At 41.4% G+C, this 15,264-nt stretch overlaps 2 protein-coding genes across 2 annotated transcripts in view; both read left to right on the forward strand.

The window, feature by feature from the left end:
- DMGDH (dimethylglycine dehydrogenase) overlaps nt 1-4,446 on the forward strand; it is a 44,859-nt gene extending 40,413 nt beyond the window's left edge. The window contains exons 15-16 of the mRNA XM_055698390.1: nt 2,878-3,012; nt 3,684-4,446. Of these exons, the coding sequence (XP_055554365.1) occupies nt 2,878-3,012; nt 3,684-3,899 (351 nt within the window). The 3' untranslated portion in view covers nt 3,900-4,446. The remainder of the gene's footprint in view (nt 1-2,877; nt 3,013-3,683) is intronic.
- Nucleotides 4,447-9,174: 4,728 nt separating this feature from the next.
- ARSB (arylsulfatase B) overlaps nt 9,175-15,264 on the forward strand; it is a 67,371-nt gene continuing 61,281 nt past the window's right edge. Inside the window, exons 1-3 of the mRNA XM_055699290.1 lie at nt 9,175-9,455; nt 12,459-12,645; nt 15,053-15,243. Coding sequence (XP_055555265.1) covers nt 9,195-9,455; nt 12,459-12,645; nt 15,053-15,243 — 639 coding nt within the window. The 5' untranslated portion in view covers nt 9,175-9,194. The remainder of the gene's footprint in view (nt 9,456-12,458; nt 12,646-15,052; nt 15,244-15,264) is intronic.

Raw genomic sequence — 15,264 nt, forward strand, 5'->3', positions numbered from 1 at the left:
GCAAAAAATGATCCAGAGACACATAGATCCTAAAACCTGCTAGCGACTTGCTCTAATGGTTTCTATATCTAAAAGATAATTAAGAAATGGAAGTCAAAATTGTTTTTGCTGTCAACCTTAAGGTTTTAGTAATTAGTGTATTAACAGGAGTTAACTGTCACCTATACAGTTAATCAGGAAGTGACCCGTTAGAGCAGTACACATCTGTTACCAGGTCATCATACTCAAGGCTGTCATTATGACTGCTGCCTTAACCTTTATGGAAACTGTTTTTCCATTTCTAAGTGAGGAACTCATAGAGGTAAAAATTAACCAGGAATCTTGAATTAGAAAAACCCACAACAACTCCAAACATGAAAATGATAAGTGTTTTATAAAGCTTTCATCTTTCTCTACATCTATGCACCTGCAAGTATCTGAACACACCAGAAAAAAAGGAACCATGGTCTTAGTATAGCAGTAGCTATGAGACATCCCCAAAATCATCGATTACAATTCTGCAAAACGTGGTGAGTCAGCTGAGGAAAAAGGCACACCAGAAGAATGCTGTGGGAAGCTGGTTCTGAGAGAGTCCTCTCTGTTGGTATTCTTTTATTACTAAGAGATCTAAAGATGGGAATTTACAGACGTTCACACTGCTGGTTTAGATGCCTTAGTGTATCACTAACATCCAAACTGGCTTGGCAAATGTGAATCAGGACTGAAGGGAGACTGTACCTCTTCCAGGCAGCAGCTGGAGGCCAGTCAGAAGGCCCTAGGACATATGACATCGTGTTTGAATACTTGTGTTCGGTTCCACAGTTGCATTCCTTGCGCCTAAACATAAAATTTTACATTAGCATGTATAGGAAGGAGTTGATTCTGAGCTAAGTGTGCCTGTAAAGTATTTCCTTCTTTGGTATTTCTCTCTGTCATGCAAAGCATTTTAGTCTGTGTGTCATGCTATGCTATACAGTCTTATTTGCATTTCTAGTTGTGGGTATGTCATAAATGTTCTTGTGTAGTAGAAATTTAATTCTATGAAAAGTGAGAGAGAACTACTAGCTGGTTATTGTCTCATCTGAGATCTTTGCTTTATATTTTCCAGCACCATCTTGACAGTTACATTCTAAAATGAATCCTCACAGTCCTTTCTTTTTCTGATCAGAGCTGTATTTCATACTGTCTTTCCCCAAAAGGTGCCATCTGTGATCCTTACTTGCAGTATCTGCTTCATCCTTAGTTGGTCCACCTTGATTTTCAGACTAACTGGTTCGTAAGCTGTTTTCCACAACTGCTTACAGAGTCTAATCTTGCAAAGTTCAAAAACTAGTCATTGCTTTAGCAATTTCTTTTGAGCCTATGCTGACAAGAACCTGAACAGGAACTACAGGAATAGGAACACATGAACTAACTGCATAAGAATCTATTCCAAGTACAAGTATAACGTGTTGCTTGTAATTCTGACAGTGCAATAATCTTCTACAGAAGTTAAAGAACATTACCAGAAATAGTATTTTTGATGTCTTCAACAATTTTGCCCTCCTTTTCTCTTGAATACTCATCAGATTAATATAATTGCTGCTTCAGACCTAAGATCAACTGCCTTTGAATAGCTTTCACTGCTAGTCGTCTCAGCAAAGGCTGGAAACCTTGAGGACTTTGTAACTGCTATTGTGTTTCTTGCCCCTGGGGCAGGCTGGTGTAGATCTCGCAAATTAGTTGAATACATGTCTTTTGTTCTGCCTGATCTATAACTTTAAAGAGAAAATTAGTAGGCGGAATTTATAAGCCACTGTTCCTAATATGCAGTGCAGAGTCAATAGAAATACCCAGGTCGATTACGATTTTATCCTCTGTCCAAACTGTCAGCATCTTTGAAAGGGGCTTTCTCTTGGTTCTTGAGGCATTCTGTCCAGGGCCACGAAGTTTATAGCATCTGGTTTTTTCTATGGCTTCTTTTTCCAATTTATTCTCTACCCAGCCAACTAAGGAAGTCACCTGAGCTACATTTAAGATGTAGGAGGTAATTGTGTGAGACAAGCCAGGTTCACAGCTACTGGTAGGCAAAATAAGCTCATATTTGTGAACCTGGCCGTGGAATCAGGCTAGCTCAGTGGAATCAGCTCAACATCACATACAATAAATTCTGTCATATATACCCTTGAAGATTCAGAGACTTACTAGTGGCTCCCCCAGTAGTTGTCACACTTTTATGCAGTCCACTTACAGATATATGAAAACCTTCTTGTACCTTTATAGGCAAACTGAAAAAGGAAACTCCAAACGATAGTACTGTTCTTTAGCTAACGTTATTAATAATAATAACGTTATTATACCATAAAATGGTAGATATGGGAAAAAACCATACATACCTCAAAACAAGAATAGGGAGTAGACTGCCAGCTCTGCAGCCTGGCAGAGACACCAAAGTGGAATAGTAACAAGTTACTATCATGGTTGGTGGTGGCTTCAAAAAGGATGTGTGTCCACAGAGGGAGCCCAGGCTTTAGGAATTCCAGGTTTTGTTATAGAAACTGAAATGATGCATAGTCTTCTGGCTCGCAACCTTAACTGGGCAGAAAGTCTTGTAACACACATCTCACTACACATGTATTTCTACTGCATTTGGAATGATGGATATTAAAGGACTGATATCTAGGAAAACTAATATACTGAATAAAGTTACCAAGATACAATATACTGATATAATGTACCAATATAAAAATACCTAGATACAAGTTATGATATCTGTCAAACATCTGATTTCATCTGCATTTCATGCAGAATACTCAAATGACAGGAAAACAAATTAAGATAAATTTAAATGCTTATATCTCTGAAGTTTTTGCAGAACCTGAATAACTATATATCATCATTATCTTACGTTATTTTCAGCCAGCAGACTTTACAGGAAAGCAAGCGCTGAAGCAGATTAAAGAGAAGGGGCTCAAGCGACGACTGGTATATCTGACCCTGGAAACAGATAATGTTGATCCAGAAGGAAATGAAAGTGTGTGGCATAATGGCAAGGTAAGGACTACAGGTCATGTTACAAGAATCTAAGGTTAATTCCCTGTGAACAGAATCTAACTTTCTGTTTCAAGTGCGAATGCATCAATTTTGTTTTAATAGCACAGAACAACTTGAAGCTATGATAAACTCTTCCTAATCTTAAAGCAGAGCAAAGACTAACTAAATATCTACAGAGAAGATGTGAAATACCATCAAGTATCAGAAACTAGACTTGGGGCAGACTAAAGTATTGTCGTTCATTCTCTTCTTTTGCAAGTTCACCATTTTCCTAACAGCGCTTTTGGTATTCACTTAAAATAAACAGAACAGCAAAGTCTGGGCCTCCACACTTCAGCACAGATTATGTGTTGAAACATTCACTAGCCGATAAATTATTGTATATAACAAACATATGCACATGTATAGTGTATGTTCCAATGAAAACTTAATTGAACACAATAGGAATAGACTTTTTTCAAGGAGCAAAAACTTCCCAGTTTAAGGTGATGTCACCCACGGTAGAGAATATTATGAACTGCATGACATACTTGAAAGTTGCTTGTCCGAAGTGTATAAACGAAAACTAGTATGTGAGATGTGTAGTTGTTTGGGTTTTTGGCTGTTGCTATTTTTTAAGAAAACCTCACTGCATCTTGAAAATAAAGATAAATGTTTGTGGTTTTTTTCAGGTTATTGGCAACACCACATCTGGAAGTTTCAGTTATAGTGCTCAGCAGAGTCTGGCTTTTGCATATGTTCCCACAGAACTCAGCAAAGTTGGACAGAAATTGGAAGTTGAACTTTTAGGAAAAAATTATCCAGCAACTATTGTACAAGAGCCACTGGTGCTGACTGAACCAACGAGAATGCGCCTTCAGAGAAAGGATGAAAGTCCCAAAATATAAACACAGCTGCAGACACACCAAATTGTGCAGTAGGAAATAGTTCCATTAATATGCATGAAATTAAGAGAATCAAACTACTCAGATTTGCTGATTACTAAACACAAGATCCTCATTGCCATACATCAGTGAGAAATCCAATGGTGTTACCCTCTTGCTTCCTTGTATGGGCTGTTCATATTAGAGATCTGAGCAGAGTTCATGAACCACTATGCATTCCCCTTCTCAGCAGTGCTTGTAAGCAGAAGGTGGCAGGGAATGAGTAGATCTTTGATTCAGCTTGCTCCCACATTGGCTGGCAGATCTGAATTAATGCAAAGGAAAAAGTTGCTCCTGACAATAAAACAGCAACTTCTTCCTCCTCCTTGACGCTCACAGTTCCTCCTTCACCTGCCCTCAGGGTAAAGTAGTTTACCCTGGCTCCTTACAACATGACATTGCAAACTTATCATTAAAATAAAATCACTAGTTCTGCAGAGAAATGCTTCCTTAGGAACTGAAAAACATCCCAGCAACCATCAAAAGTAATAAAGGCAACATTAAAGGCAAACTGAACTGTTAACATTTTTTTCCCCATGTGTCAACCTGGCAGAAATTTTCAGAGAAGATCAAAATCTAGTTCTTTTTAGTGAAACAGTTATAGGAAGCCTATTCTTCATTATGTTACATGAATCATTTGGTAGATTACATGTAATATTCTACAACACACAGGATGTTGTTGTGCAATTTCTGAACAGCACTTAAAGTACTGTGTCATGGATTTACTGTTCTAAATCTGAAATGCTAGACTGGCACCACAGAAATTCAGTTCTTCCTTTTCCTGTTAATTATAGATGGAACAGCAGTAAAAGCCCTATGTTGTCACACAGAAATACTAACAATGAAAAAATATTTAAATCCACAGCAGAGGAGCTTTTTTCAGTGTTAAATATTCAATAACCCAAATAATCAGGATTGGGGTAATGTTTATGATGGAACACACTAAATTATTAAAACACTCTTCTGAATTCCATTAATATGCTCAACAATTCTTTCGAATAGCAACATTACAATTTCCAACTTACAAAGAGAAACCCTCCCCTTTAGGCTATAGATAAATGTTTTGGAAGGACTTATGAATTATATCCAAAATGTACTTTCTCCAAAAGAGTTGGCACCTCTAAATCATCAGCAAAGAAGGAAATGTGTAAATAGAATGTACCAGGAGACACACAATTCTGATAACAAACACTTACTTTTGCTAAAGTAAGTTGACATTACATTGTGCTGTTCTGAATATCTTTTACAAAGCAGGTCAAAATAAAATACACAAACTTTGGCAGGTTTGCATGTAGCACTATCTTGAATGAAAAATCCATTCAGAAATTATTCTCTGTAATCCTTTCACTAGTGATTTAGTTCTACTTTGCTGAATCGATCAGAGATGTTACTTTTTCTAAAGATGACATTATCTGTAATGAGACACGTATCCATCATGTTTCCTTGAGCATTTAAGAAATCTAAAATACAATGTAATGCTATATGGTTTTATGTACACTACAGAGGAGGAGAGCAAATCCTAGGAACATAGTGTTGGATTTTGCTATTTCTCGAGAACATGCAAATTCACTAGAAGTCACCTCCTGGAATATACAGTAGGTTATCCTGAGACAAGCTCTCACATATGCTTTCCTAATAAGCTTTGCTATGCCAAAACTCTGTTTCAACTATTCCTTCCACATCCCAATCTGAAAGTTAGTATCATGTTTGTAACTCCTTTTTCAGCTTGGAAGAAAGAAGTGCTATTCATTAACATATCAACCGGATGAGTCTAACTAAGCAGAAGGGGCAGACTTCCTGCAGCCTGAGCAAGTTTAATGAATCACAGATGTAATTCCTACAGTCATGTGAACTCAGAAACTGTACCCTCCATGGGCTTGTACCGCATTTCCAGCTGTAACTTCCCAACCCCTAATTTCTCCTTGTAGCTGATGCAGACAGCTACCTGTCTCGGTTTACAGTGTAGTATTATACAGGCCCAGGCACCAATGCCCTTGTGGGCTTCTCACTGACAGCTGCTGTCACCCAAGTCTCACCAAGATAGAGCCTTGCCCAGTTAATTTTCATTTAGTTTCATGATTTAGGGAAGCAGTCAAAAGTGTCTCCTGCTGTTTCTGGGACAAGGCAATCCAAAGTAAAGTTTTTTTCCTGCAGCCAACTTGTAAGACCGAAACAACTCCTTGTTCATCACTGACCGTATAAGACAATGGAGTATCTGTCAGCTTGTTGCACACTGTTGCCTCTTAAGGATGACTGTACTTTCCATTTAACAATGCATTCAGAAGCGGAGATACCTGAAATAGTTTTAAGCAAGCATGGCTGAGTGTTAGAAGCACTGTAGCTCTGACAGCCATGTGTCTGACAGGGCTTCCTAGTTGACCTGGCTTCCTTTTCACTGCTCTGATATCCAAGTCAGCTTTCTGAGTATTTATCAGGATAGCTCAACATTGCAGCACATTGCACAGCATGCATAAACTAAACTGTAAGGGCATGAAGATTTACAAATCATACCCACAGAGAGGGAAGTTCACACACATAAGTCAATCTTTCAAGATTACCGAAAAAATGATAAACCTGAAGAAATGAGAAGGAAGGAGTGTTCAGCAGCTTTCATAGTTTCCTGTCACTGCTTTTCATTACAGGTTGTGATATGGTGTTGCATAAACTTGTGGTATCAAGATACAGCAAGAGGAAATGAATAGGAGCAAGAACATTTTAGTACATCCATGTTTTTAAGAGGGCTTCTAACTAATCAAACAGAAATTCCAGGGTAGAAACACTGGCAGGGACATCTTCTGACTCTTCTGCAACCCCATTAGCTAGAAGAGGAGACACCTCTGGAATGAGGTGAAAAAAGACAGCTGGTCATCTGGGAAATTTTCTGAAATACTCAAACTTCTGTATGTGGAGAGATCAGGACATGTCAAAAAGCAGTTTTCTCAGACACATTTTTTTGTCATTTTCCTTGTCTCTTCTTCCATCTCCAGAGTTTTGGTACACCAGAGTAGATACTACTATTACCACTTGAATTTTTGTTCCAAATTTCCATATGCTATGGCTAGAAGTCCCATGTTCATGTCTTGTGTGGAATGATAAATCAACACAGAGATCATAATCTTGTGGGTCACTCTAATGACTTCATTAATCATTGACCTCAAAGCAGCATGCAAATTATTCAACCCCAAATTTATTATTTTGATTTAAGACAATACTCTCTGATATAAATAGTAGTTTCTAATTGGGATTCCAAATCCCTCAACTAGTAATAAAAAGATCCCCAAACCACTGAGAAAACATGACAGGCAGCAACATCCAGACTGTGACTGTGCAGTATCCATCTGCTGTGCATGTTTCAGATGGTTCAGTTTACCAGGTTATCCAATTCTGGTAGAGCAGGATAACCAGCAAGTAACTCTTGACACTCCTCTACAAGGGAATATGAGTTCAGCTGCACTTGAACACCTTAACTTTGGAGACATGTCAGGTGAATAGCTACTATGAATTTTATTGCAGAAGTTGTATCCAACATTTCTGATTTCACCAGCACTGTGTAGATTTTCAAAGTAATTATTTTGAATTAACAAGAATGGTTTCCACGGGAATGTGCTAACATTTGAATGGAACTTTGCCTGTAATAAGAGCAGGGAAGACGTTAGTAAAACAAACAATTCAGTGAGACAACTGTGACTGGTGATGGGATCTGAACTAAAATCAAGACAAACCAGAATTTTGCAGCCTTTTGAACAGTATGAATCACATCTCAAGAAAGAAAATATAACTCACAGTCATACACCAGTTTGACAGCAATCCTGGAGTTTACTTCAGGGAAAAATAACATTAAGACAGTATTGTTGCTTTTTGTTCCAATACCAGCTGTGGACTGTAGTACACCCTTACTGTAGAAAAATGTAGCAGAATTCATCATTGTTGTTGTTTTCAAACCAACAGGGAATCCATTAGGATTATATAAAATACAGGAAATATAAAAAAGTATCTGGTAAACTTAGGCTTATCCACTAGACTTCATTCATCGGAGCAGGAACTTTCTACAGACACTTGTCAATCAAAAAGAAAATAGACAGGAGTCTAGCATACTCATAGCTTTCTTACCAAGAAATACAGTTTTTTAATGTGGATTGTTCTTTTACCTCTTGCCAAATGGCTATATAAATTTGGGAATGCATGTATGCACCATTCCAGCCAAATGCGAAAGACATGGTTATTTGATCTGTAACTGGACACTGAAATGTGTATGTTCCAGGGGTGAACAAAACCATCAGACAGCTATTTCTGTCCTTTCACATTCTTAGATCTTATATCAGGTTTATTTAAGTTAGTGGTCATTTACAATATTGCTTTAGAAAGTTACAGTTTGCAGAAACCGCCCTGTTGACATAGCTGTTATTTCTGTTTCTGGGTTGCTTCACTTCCTACACAGTAACAGTTGCAAGCACCATCTTACAGCCAGATCTAGATCAGAGCTTCTCATGTGGGCAAAACCGAGAGAAAAAAAAACCGAACAGGGTCACTTAGGATTTTGCAGAACGGTCAGATGGGGGAGGTGACGAGAGCAGCAGCTGATGATGGCAGGAGATAGGCCACTGCAATTTCTCCTACAGGAATAATTGCCACCTTGCACAGCTGAGCTGCATCTTCAGTGACAGTGGGAACGTGTATTTCCCAGGCCGTGGCAGGAGTGGGCAAGCAGCAAGGCCATGCCTGTGTGGTAGCCGACCCCCTCAGCTTATGCACAGAAAAAACTCTGCCGGCAGAATTAAGCCTGGATGTGCTGCGCTGGCCTCCTACGAAGGCAGCAGTGACAGCTGGGTTACTTGCAGGGGAATGCACTGTATCCAACGCCTGCTGCACTGACTGTTTGGAAACGCAGCCGAGTCGCAGGACGAGCTTGCAGACGGTCCCCTGAATCCCCTGTAACAGCTCCCTGGCTTCAGACGGTGTTTGATGCGGGGACTGAAGATAGGCAGAATCAGAAGGGACCTCCCGCATCGCTCGGTTGGATTCTCCGCCAACACCGGCAACAACTTTACAGTCTCTCGTCGAAGCTAACCGGCCTCCCCGCAGCGGGTGGCCCGGGACCCCGCCGGCTCCAGCCCCAGCCCCGCCAGGCCCGACCCCGGCCCGGGCGCGCCCACGCCGCCGCCGCCGGCCCCGCAGCCCGCCCCGCTCGGCGGGAGGAGCCGGGCGCGTTCGCGGCCCGTCCCCGGGGCGGTCCCCGCGGCCCAGTTCCTGGTGGCGGGCATGGCGCGGCGGGCGGGCGCGCTGCCGCCGCTCTGCCTGCTCCTCTGCCTGCTGCGGCCGGCGGCGGCGCGGCCGCCCGCCCCGCACCTGGTGCTGGTGCTGGCCGACGACCTGGGCTGGGGCGACGTGGGCTGGCACGGCTCGGCCGTGCGCACGCCGCGGCTGGACGCGCTGGGCGCGGGCGGCGTGCGGCTGGAGCGGTACTACACGCAGCCGCTCTGCACGCCCTCCCGCAGCCAGCTCCTCAGCGGCCGCTACCAGGTAGGGCGCGGGCCGGGGCGCGCCCGGCGAAACGCGGGCACGGAGGTTTGCCCCAGCGCGGCGATGCCCGCAGAACGCCCCCCGCCGGGGGCCCCTCCGTCCGTCCCCGCCCCCGGGGGTCGCCCTCCCCCCCCCCGGGGGTCCCTCCGCCCCCCACTGCCGGAGTCGCGCTGTCCCCCCTCGCCGGGGGGCCCCTCCGTCCGTCCCCCTCCCGCCGGGGTCTCGCTGTCCCCCCTCGCCCGGGTGCCCCTCCGTCGTCCGTCCGTCCGTCCCGGCGGTCCCCCTATCTCCCCCCCCCCGGCGGTCCCTCCGTCCTCCCCGCCCGGGGGGTCCCTCCATCCCCCCCCCGGCGCCGGCGCCGCCCTGCCGGCCTCTCCGGGTTCGTCTGCAGGTGGCGGCGGGCGCTTCTCGCCCGCTTGGCCCGCAGCGCCGTGTGGGGTTGGCGCTTGTACCTCGGTGAAGATGCGCTGGGGAGAAGGCTGCTGTGTGTGACCCAGTGGCGCTTGTACCCAAACTCACTTCACTTTCGGCTTGCTAGCTCGGGAGTGAACTAAACGTGGGTTTAGTGCAGTTTGCTACGCTCCAAAAAAGCTGAGGTGCTTCAGTGGGATTAACAGGCCCAGCAGCGTGTTGTGAGAAATACCTGTCCTAGTCATCTCCTGTTATGTACTTCTGAACCGGGCAGGCGTGCAGTCAAGGTGCAGCCAGAAGCAGATCAGCACCACCTGTTCAGTTTTATGCAGTCTCTTTTCCAGTGCAGCATTCAAACACATCCTAACCCGTACATTCTCCTCCATATGATACCATAGGTGTAGATGTACGTGCATTGTGGTGGAGTGCACGCTGACTGATCCTTAGTTTGGGTGTCTATCTGCTTTGTAGTTATAGTCATTATTTTTCCCATTATTTTTTTTCCAATTGCAGTTACACAGGTATAAGAATTGGACTTTATCATACCACTGTACCCACCTCCATTACTGCAATTCTGGCAAAAATGGGGAAGGAAAGAAGAGAACAGAAGGAACGGAAAGAAGAAACTCACAAAGGGTTATGCATACTGCAGAAACTTCCACTCTCCCTCATAAAAATTCCTGCACATTCATGTTAACCATAGTGATTTGTCAAAGAAACTGTTCAGAATGGAAATAAATGTCATCCTGTATTAGTGCATATTGCCTGTTGTTGTTACAGGAAGGTTGTTCAAGGTGATACTTACCCTTTCCAAACAACATTTGATCTCTTCCTAGAGACTCCAAGAATCAATAATAATGAATAGGAAGATGTAATTGACTTTTTCTTTACCAACTCTTTAAACTGTTTTATTAAATAACCTAGCACATTTAATCATTGTGACTATTTCTAGAATACAGTTCATACTCTGAATACGTTTACCTAGAAATGGCTCAGGGTGAACTGGATGTTGCTGCATCTGAACTTAAAGGTGGAAGTCAGAAATGTTCAGTCCAGGTTGAAATTCATCATATGCATCTGACTTGATAATTTAATCATCTTTGTGTTGACCTTGTTACAAATGAGTAAAATAATACTAGAAAATTGCAGTAATTTCTTTTATAAAATTAAGAAGACATTCTGTGCAAGAAATAATTATGTAGCAAATATGTGGGATTTTGTTATGTTTTACCTATCAATATGATTAAGTAATGCTCACAGATTTGAGAAAGTGACCTAAATCTGGTCTTATCTGGAGGTGGAATTTTAACAGTCACCTTGCAGTCCATAAAAAAAGAAGGGCAAAGGTATCGGTTTATGAAAGTGTTGGGGGTGTGTGTGTATTATTATTATTTTATTATTTTCCTCCCCTTTTTCTTTATTTCTGGAGACAGTGGAACAAATTACAATAATTTTTGTAATACTGCATTTACAAAAAAAAACCCCAAACAACAAGCCAGCAACTTTTTTTCCAGTTCCTGTTTCAAAGAAAATTAGTAACTAGTAGGCCCTTTGTAAGAGTCTGCTTACCCACTTGCCTAGAGATCGAGGCTTATTTGTTTTAAATGTCAATTCAAAGTGTTTCTAAAGTAATGTTTTAAAAATTAACACAGCTTGCTATGCTGGAGTGCTTGGAGTAGTTATAAAATGTGATGTCTTGTGCTCTAGGGAGTCCTGGAGGTTTTGGTGCTTTGACAGAAACAGATTACTAGAAGTAGTAAATAAACAGGATATTTATGCTTGTATGTGTATGTGTGCTGGTCTAGGTTTAGGGTAGAGTTTTTTCTGGAGGAGATAATGGGAGTTGACATAAGTCATCTTATAGTACACAGTAACTGAAGAGGTTCCTTGCATCAAGCAAAATGTACAACTTGGAGTACTGTTGTCAGCCATGCTTTTGTAAAGAGATAGAAAATTCACCACTTGTTACAACTGAAAGCTTATATGGAACCCTTACAGGTCAGATCTAGGCAGTGTCTCAAACTTGTGTCATCCCCAGTATCCAAACGCTTTTTATAGTGCTTGCATTCATTTTAAATATGTAAATGTATACATGTGTATATGTGATATTAATTTATAAGAGTAATGCAAAAATAGCTTTCTTACCTTTTATCATCCTTACTTCTGGTGACTGTTCTCTGATCCAGACAAAAGCTTGGTGGCTTCACCTGCCATGTGCTTTTTGCTCATCTCCATCCCATTTAAAATCTATCACCACATTAGCAATTGTTACCTGTTAGATTTTAGATTAAAGCGCAACAAGCTTTGTTTCTTTTTTCTTTTTTTTTTTTTTTTTTTAAATTGCACTTGATTTGTAGCTGGGAAGATCTTATTAAGCCCTGTGGAGCTATTTCCTTGTCCTCTGTGCTACCCCTGCTCCCCACCTGTGGCTTCCTCATCTTCCTCAACGCTACAGTGGTAAAAACAGGAGCCCTTAATACTGATGGTAGCCTCTGGTGTAGCTGTGGGTTTTTTTGCACCTGCTTATAAAATAGCCTGTGGGATCCCATTGCTGGGTTTTAACTAATCTCTCATCCTTCTTTTCTCTGCTAGATCCACACAGGTTTACAACACCAGATAATTTGGCCGTGCCAGCCGAGCTGTGTGCCACTGGATGAGAAACTCCTCCCAGAGCTACTTCAAGAGGCGGGATATGTTACTCATATGGTGGGGAAATGGCATTTAGGGATGTATAAGAAAGAATGCCTTCCAACCCGCAGAGGATTTGACACTTACTTTGGTAATGGTTAGATTTACATGGGCAATAAATGCAGTGTTAAAAATGATGAGAAACCGCCCCGTTCTTCTAAGAACCGCAGATTTACTATTGGCATATGAGTAAATCAATACCTGGGCATACATGTTTACAAAGTATAACTGCTTGAAATTAGATAGTGCCTTACATGCATGCCCAGGCCGTACAATTATTGAAGAAAATATAATTATTGAGTGGCTCCAAAGAAAATACTTCTCTTTGTGATCTGCATTTAATTTGGTTTCAGATGGCTAGAAGATTTAAGGTGTAGGGATTGGTTTGTTTTTATAAGTGTCTTTAATCTGAATGTTTTGTTAAATCAGACAGTAGACATGGCTTACTCTGCAAATAATGTTACACTTCTAAAAGCTGGTATGTTTAAGAGAGAAACAGACATCACACTATGTTAGTGCTTTGTGAATAGAGTAGCATTGGTTTTCTGAAACCTGTGGCAAGGAAGGTGGTGCGAGAGCCTCTGTAAAACAGTATCCAAAAGGTCTGTTGCAGGAACTTGCAAGTTAAAGTGAAACCCTCAGGCTAAAAAAAAAAATAATGCCAGAATTAGATTGTCCAAATGTGTGTTACTTACAAAGCAACTTGTAGCTACGTGTTGTTTATTCTTCCTCTCACAAAGGCTTCTGTCCCAGTATTGATTGGGCGTTCATTAGTTTTGCAGAAGCGCCACAGATTGCTGCCTGCAATAGATCTCCATCTGCATGGTACTGAATGCAGGGTGGTCTGTCTCCACTTGGTTGTTTTTAAAATACTTTTCATTGAATAGAGAATTTCAAAACAGCTCATTGTCTTCAAAATAACTTTGCAAGCTGTTGATAGTACTGCTGCTTACCTCTACAGCTGAGAAAGTAAGGTACTGAGTAACTTAAGCAGAAGGCTGCGTTGCTCTTGTCTGACTTTAGGTACTTGAATGAAGAGCTTGGCTGTGTTGACAATGTTGATCCACACTTCAGGTGGGAAGAACTGTTCCATTAGATTGTTTATCTCTTCTGACTCATCAGGGAGCTTGGGGCTGTAGTTTCACAACTGAACTGAGTTAATATATATGGATCATAATATAACAGTTCACTACTTAAAGGTATATGGCTCCTTCCGTCCCTTTGCAGGAGCTTGCGATCTTTTTTGATGGTATAGGTGTGGATAGCCTGGTGCTCCTCATGAGATCTCACCCTGCAACCAAGCAGGCTCTTAATGCAGGAGCCTTAATACAGGCTGGCTCTGGGTATCCGGTGTGACATTATTTTTCAGAGAATGCAGCAGTTTAATATCCTATAATGTTCATGTAATTCCAGTAGGCATTGATTGCAATTAGGCACATTTGATTCTTTCGACACACCTGACACAGTGTCTCCCCCAGTGGGCACTCAAAATGAAAAAATTTGCAGTTCAGAGTACACTGATCCAGGCAGTCTGCCCTCAAAATCAGTCTTTATGCTTTGAAAGAAAAGACTTTTTCCCCTCCTAAAAATCTATTAGAAGTTTACATTGTATTTAAAACAGAACTTCATTTGCTCTGTACATACTTTTTTGCACAACTAACTAGTTGAAGCTGCCGAATAAATGCTAAAGTGAAGTTCCTACATTTTGGATTTTTGTCACCAGTTTTAGTTTGCTTTTGCAGAACTTCAGAATATATTTTTGCAGATTTATCTGCTTTTTCAGGGTATTAGGGGATAAATCTGAAATCTAATTTCAAAAGTAGTAATTAATGACATTCAAATAATGTGAGGATTTTTGTTTCTGATTAATAAAAAAGCAAAGACACTCCATGCTTAACAGTATAGCCCTTGATAGGACCAAATGTATACCTGTAGAATTTTTCATAGTTGGTTTCTTCTGGGCATCTTTAACTAGTAGTGCCTTTTTTCACCAGTTGGTGTCAGCACTGGATCAGAAATTACAGCTGACAAAAAAATGCTTCGTACTTGGATGTTTTTTAATAAATAAATTTTTAAAATCCCAAACTTTCTAATAGAGACGTTTTGTGTGAGAACACAAATACACAAAATTACCCAGCTAAAAATCAGAGCAGTACACAGATACGTCACTGCCTTTACTAACTGTGCATTAGTTTAATGGTAATGTCTTTGCTATTGAGTTATAAATATGAAGTTATTGAAATGCTGTCAAATTGTTTCGTGTGTTTTGAAATTACTACTTGCATTAGTAATAAGAACTCTATAAGTGTTAAATGTTGAGCTACTTAGACCTGTCAGGGCATCTCACCGCAGACGGTCAATTGTTGAATGAGTGAATCAGCTCAAAACCACTGACATTTTGACATCTATTTCTGATTACCAGCGCCCCCCCCCCCGCGATGTATCTGTTTATGTGGCATGATGTTGGCCCACTTACCTGACACCTTTTTGTGTTCTAGGCTATCTTCTGGGGAGTGAGGATTATTATTCTCACGACCGTTGTGTCGTCATCAAAGCAAAGAACGTAACGCGCTGTGCTCTGGACTTCCGAGATGGAGAAGAAGTTGCAACTGGGTTTAAAAACATGTACTCCACTAATTTATTCACAGAAAGAGCTATAGATCTTATAGCCAATCACAAAACCGAGAAGGTACAGTCAGCAGCTGTTACT

The sequence above is a fragment of the Falco cherrug genome, chromosome Z (assembly GCF_023634085.1).
Source record: "Falco cherrug isolate bFalChe1 chromosome Z, bFalChe1.pri, whole genome shotgun sequence".
Classification (NCBI taxonomy): domain Eukaryota; kingdom Metazoa; phylum Chordata; class Aves; order Falconiformes; family Falconidae; genus Falco; species Falco cherrug.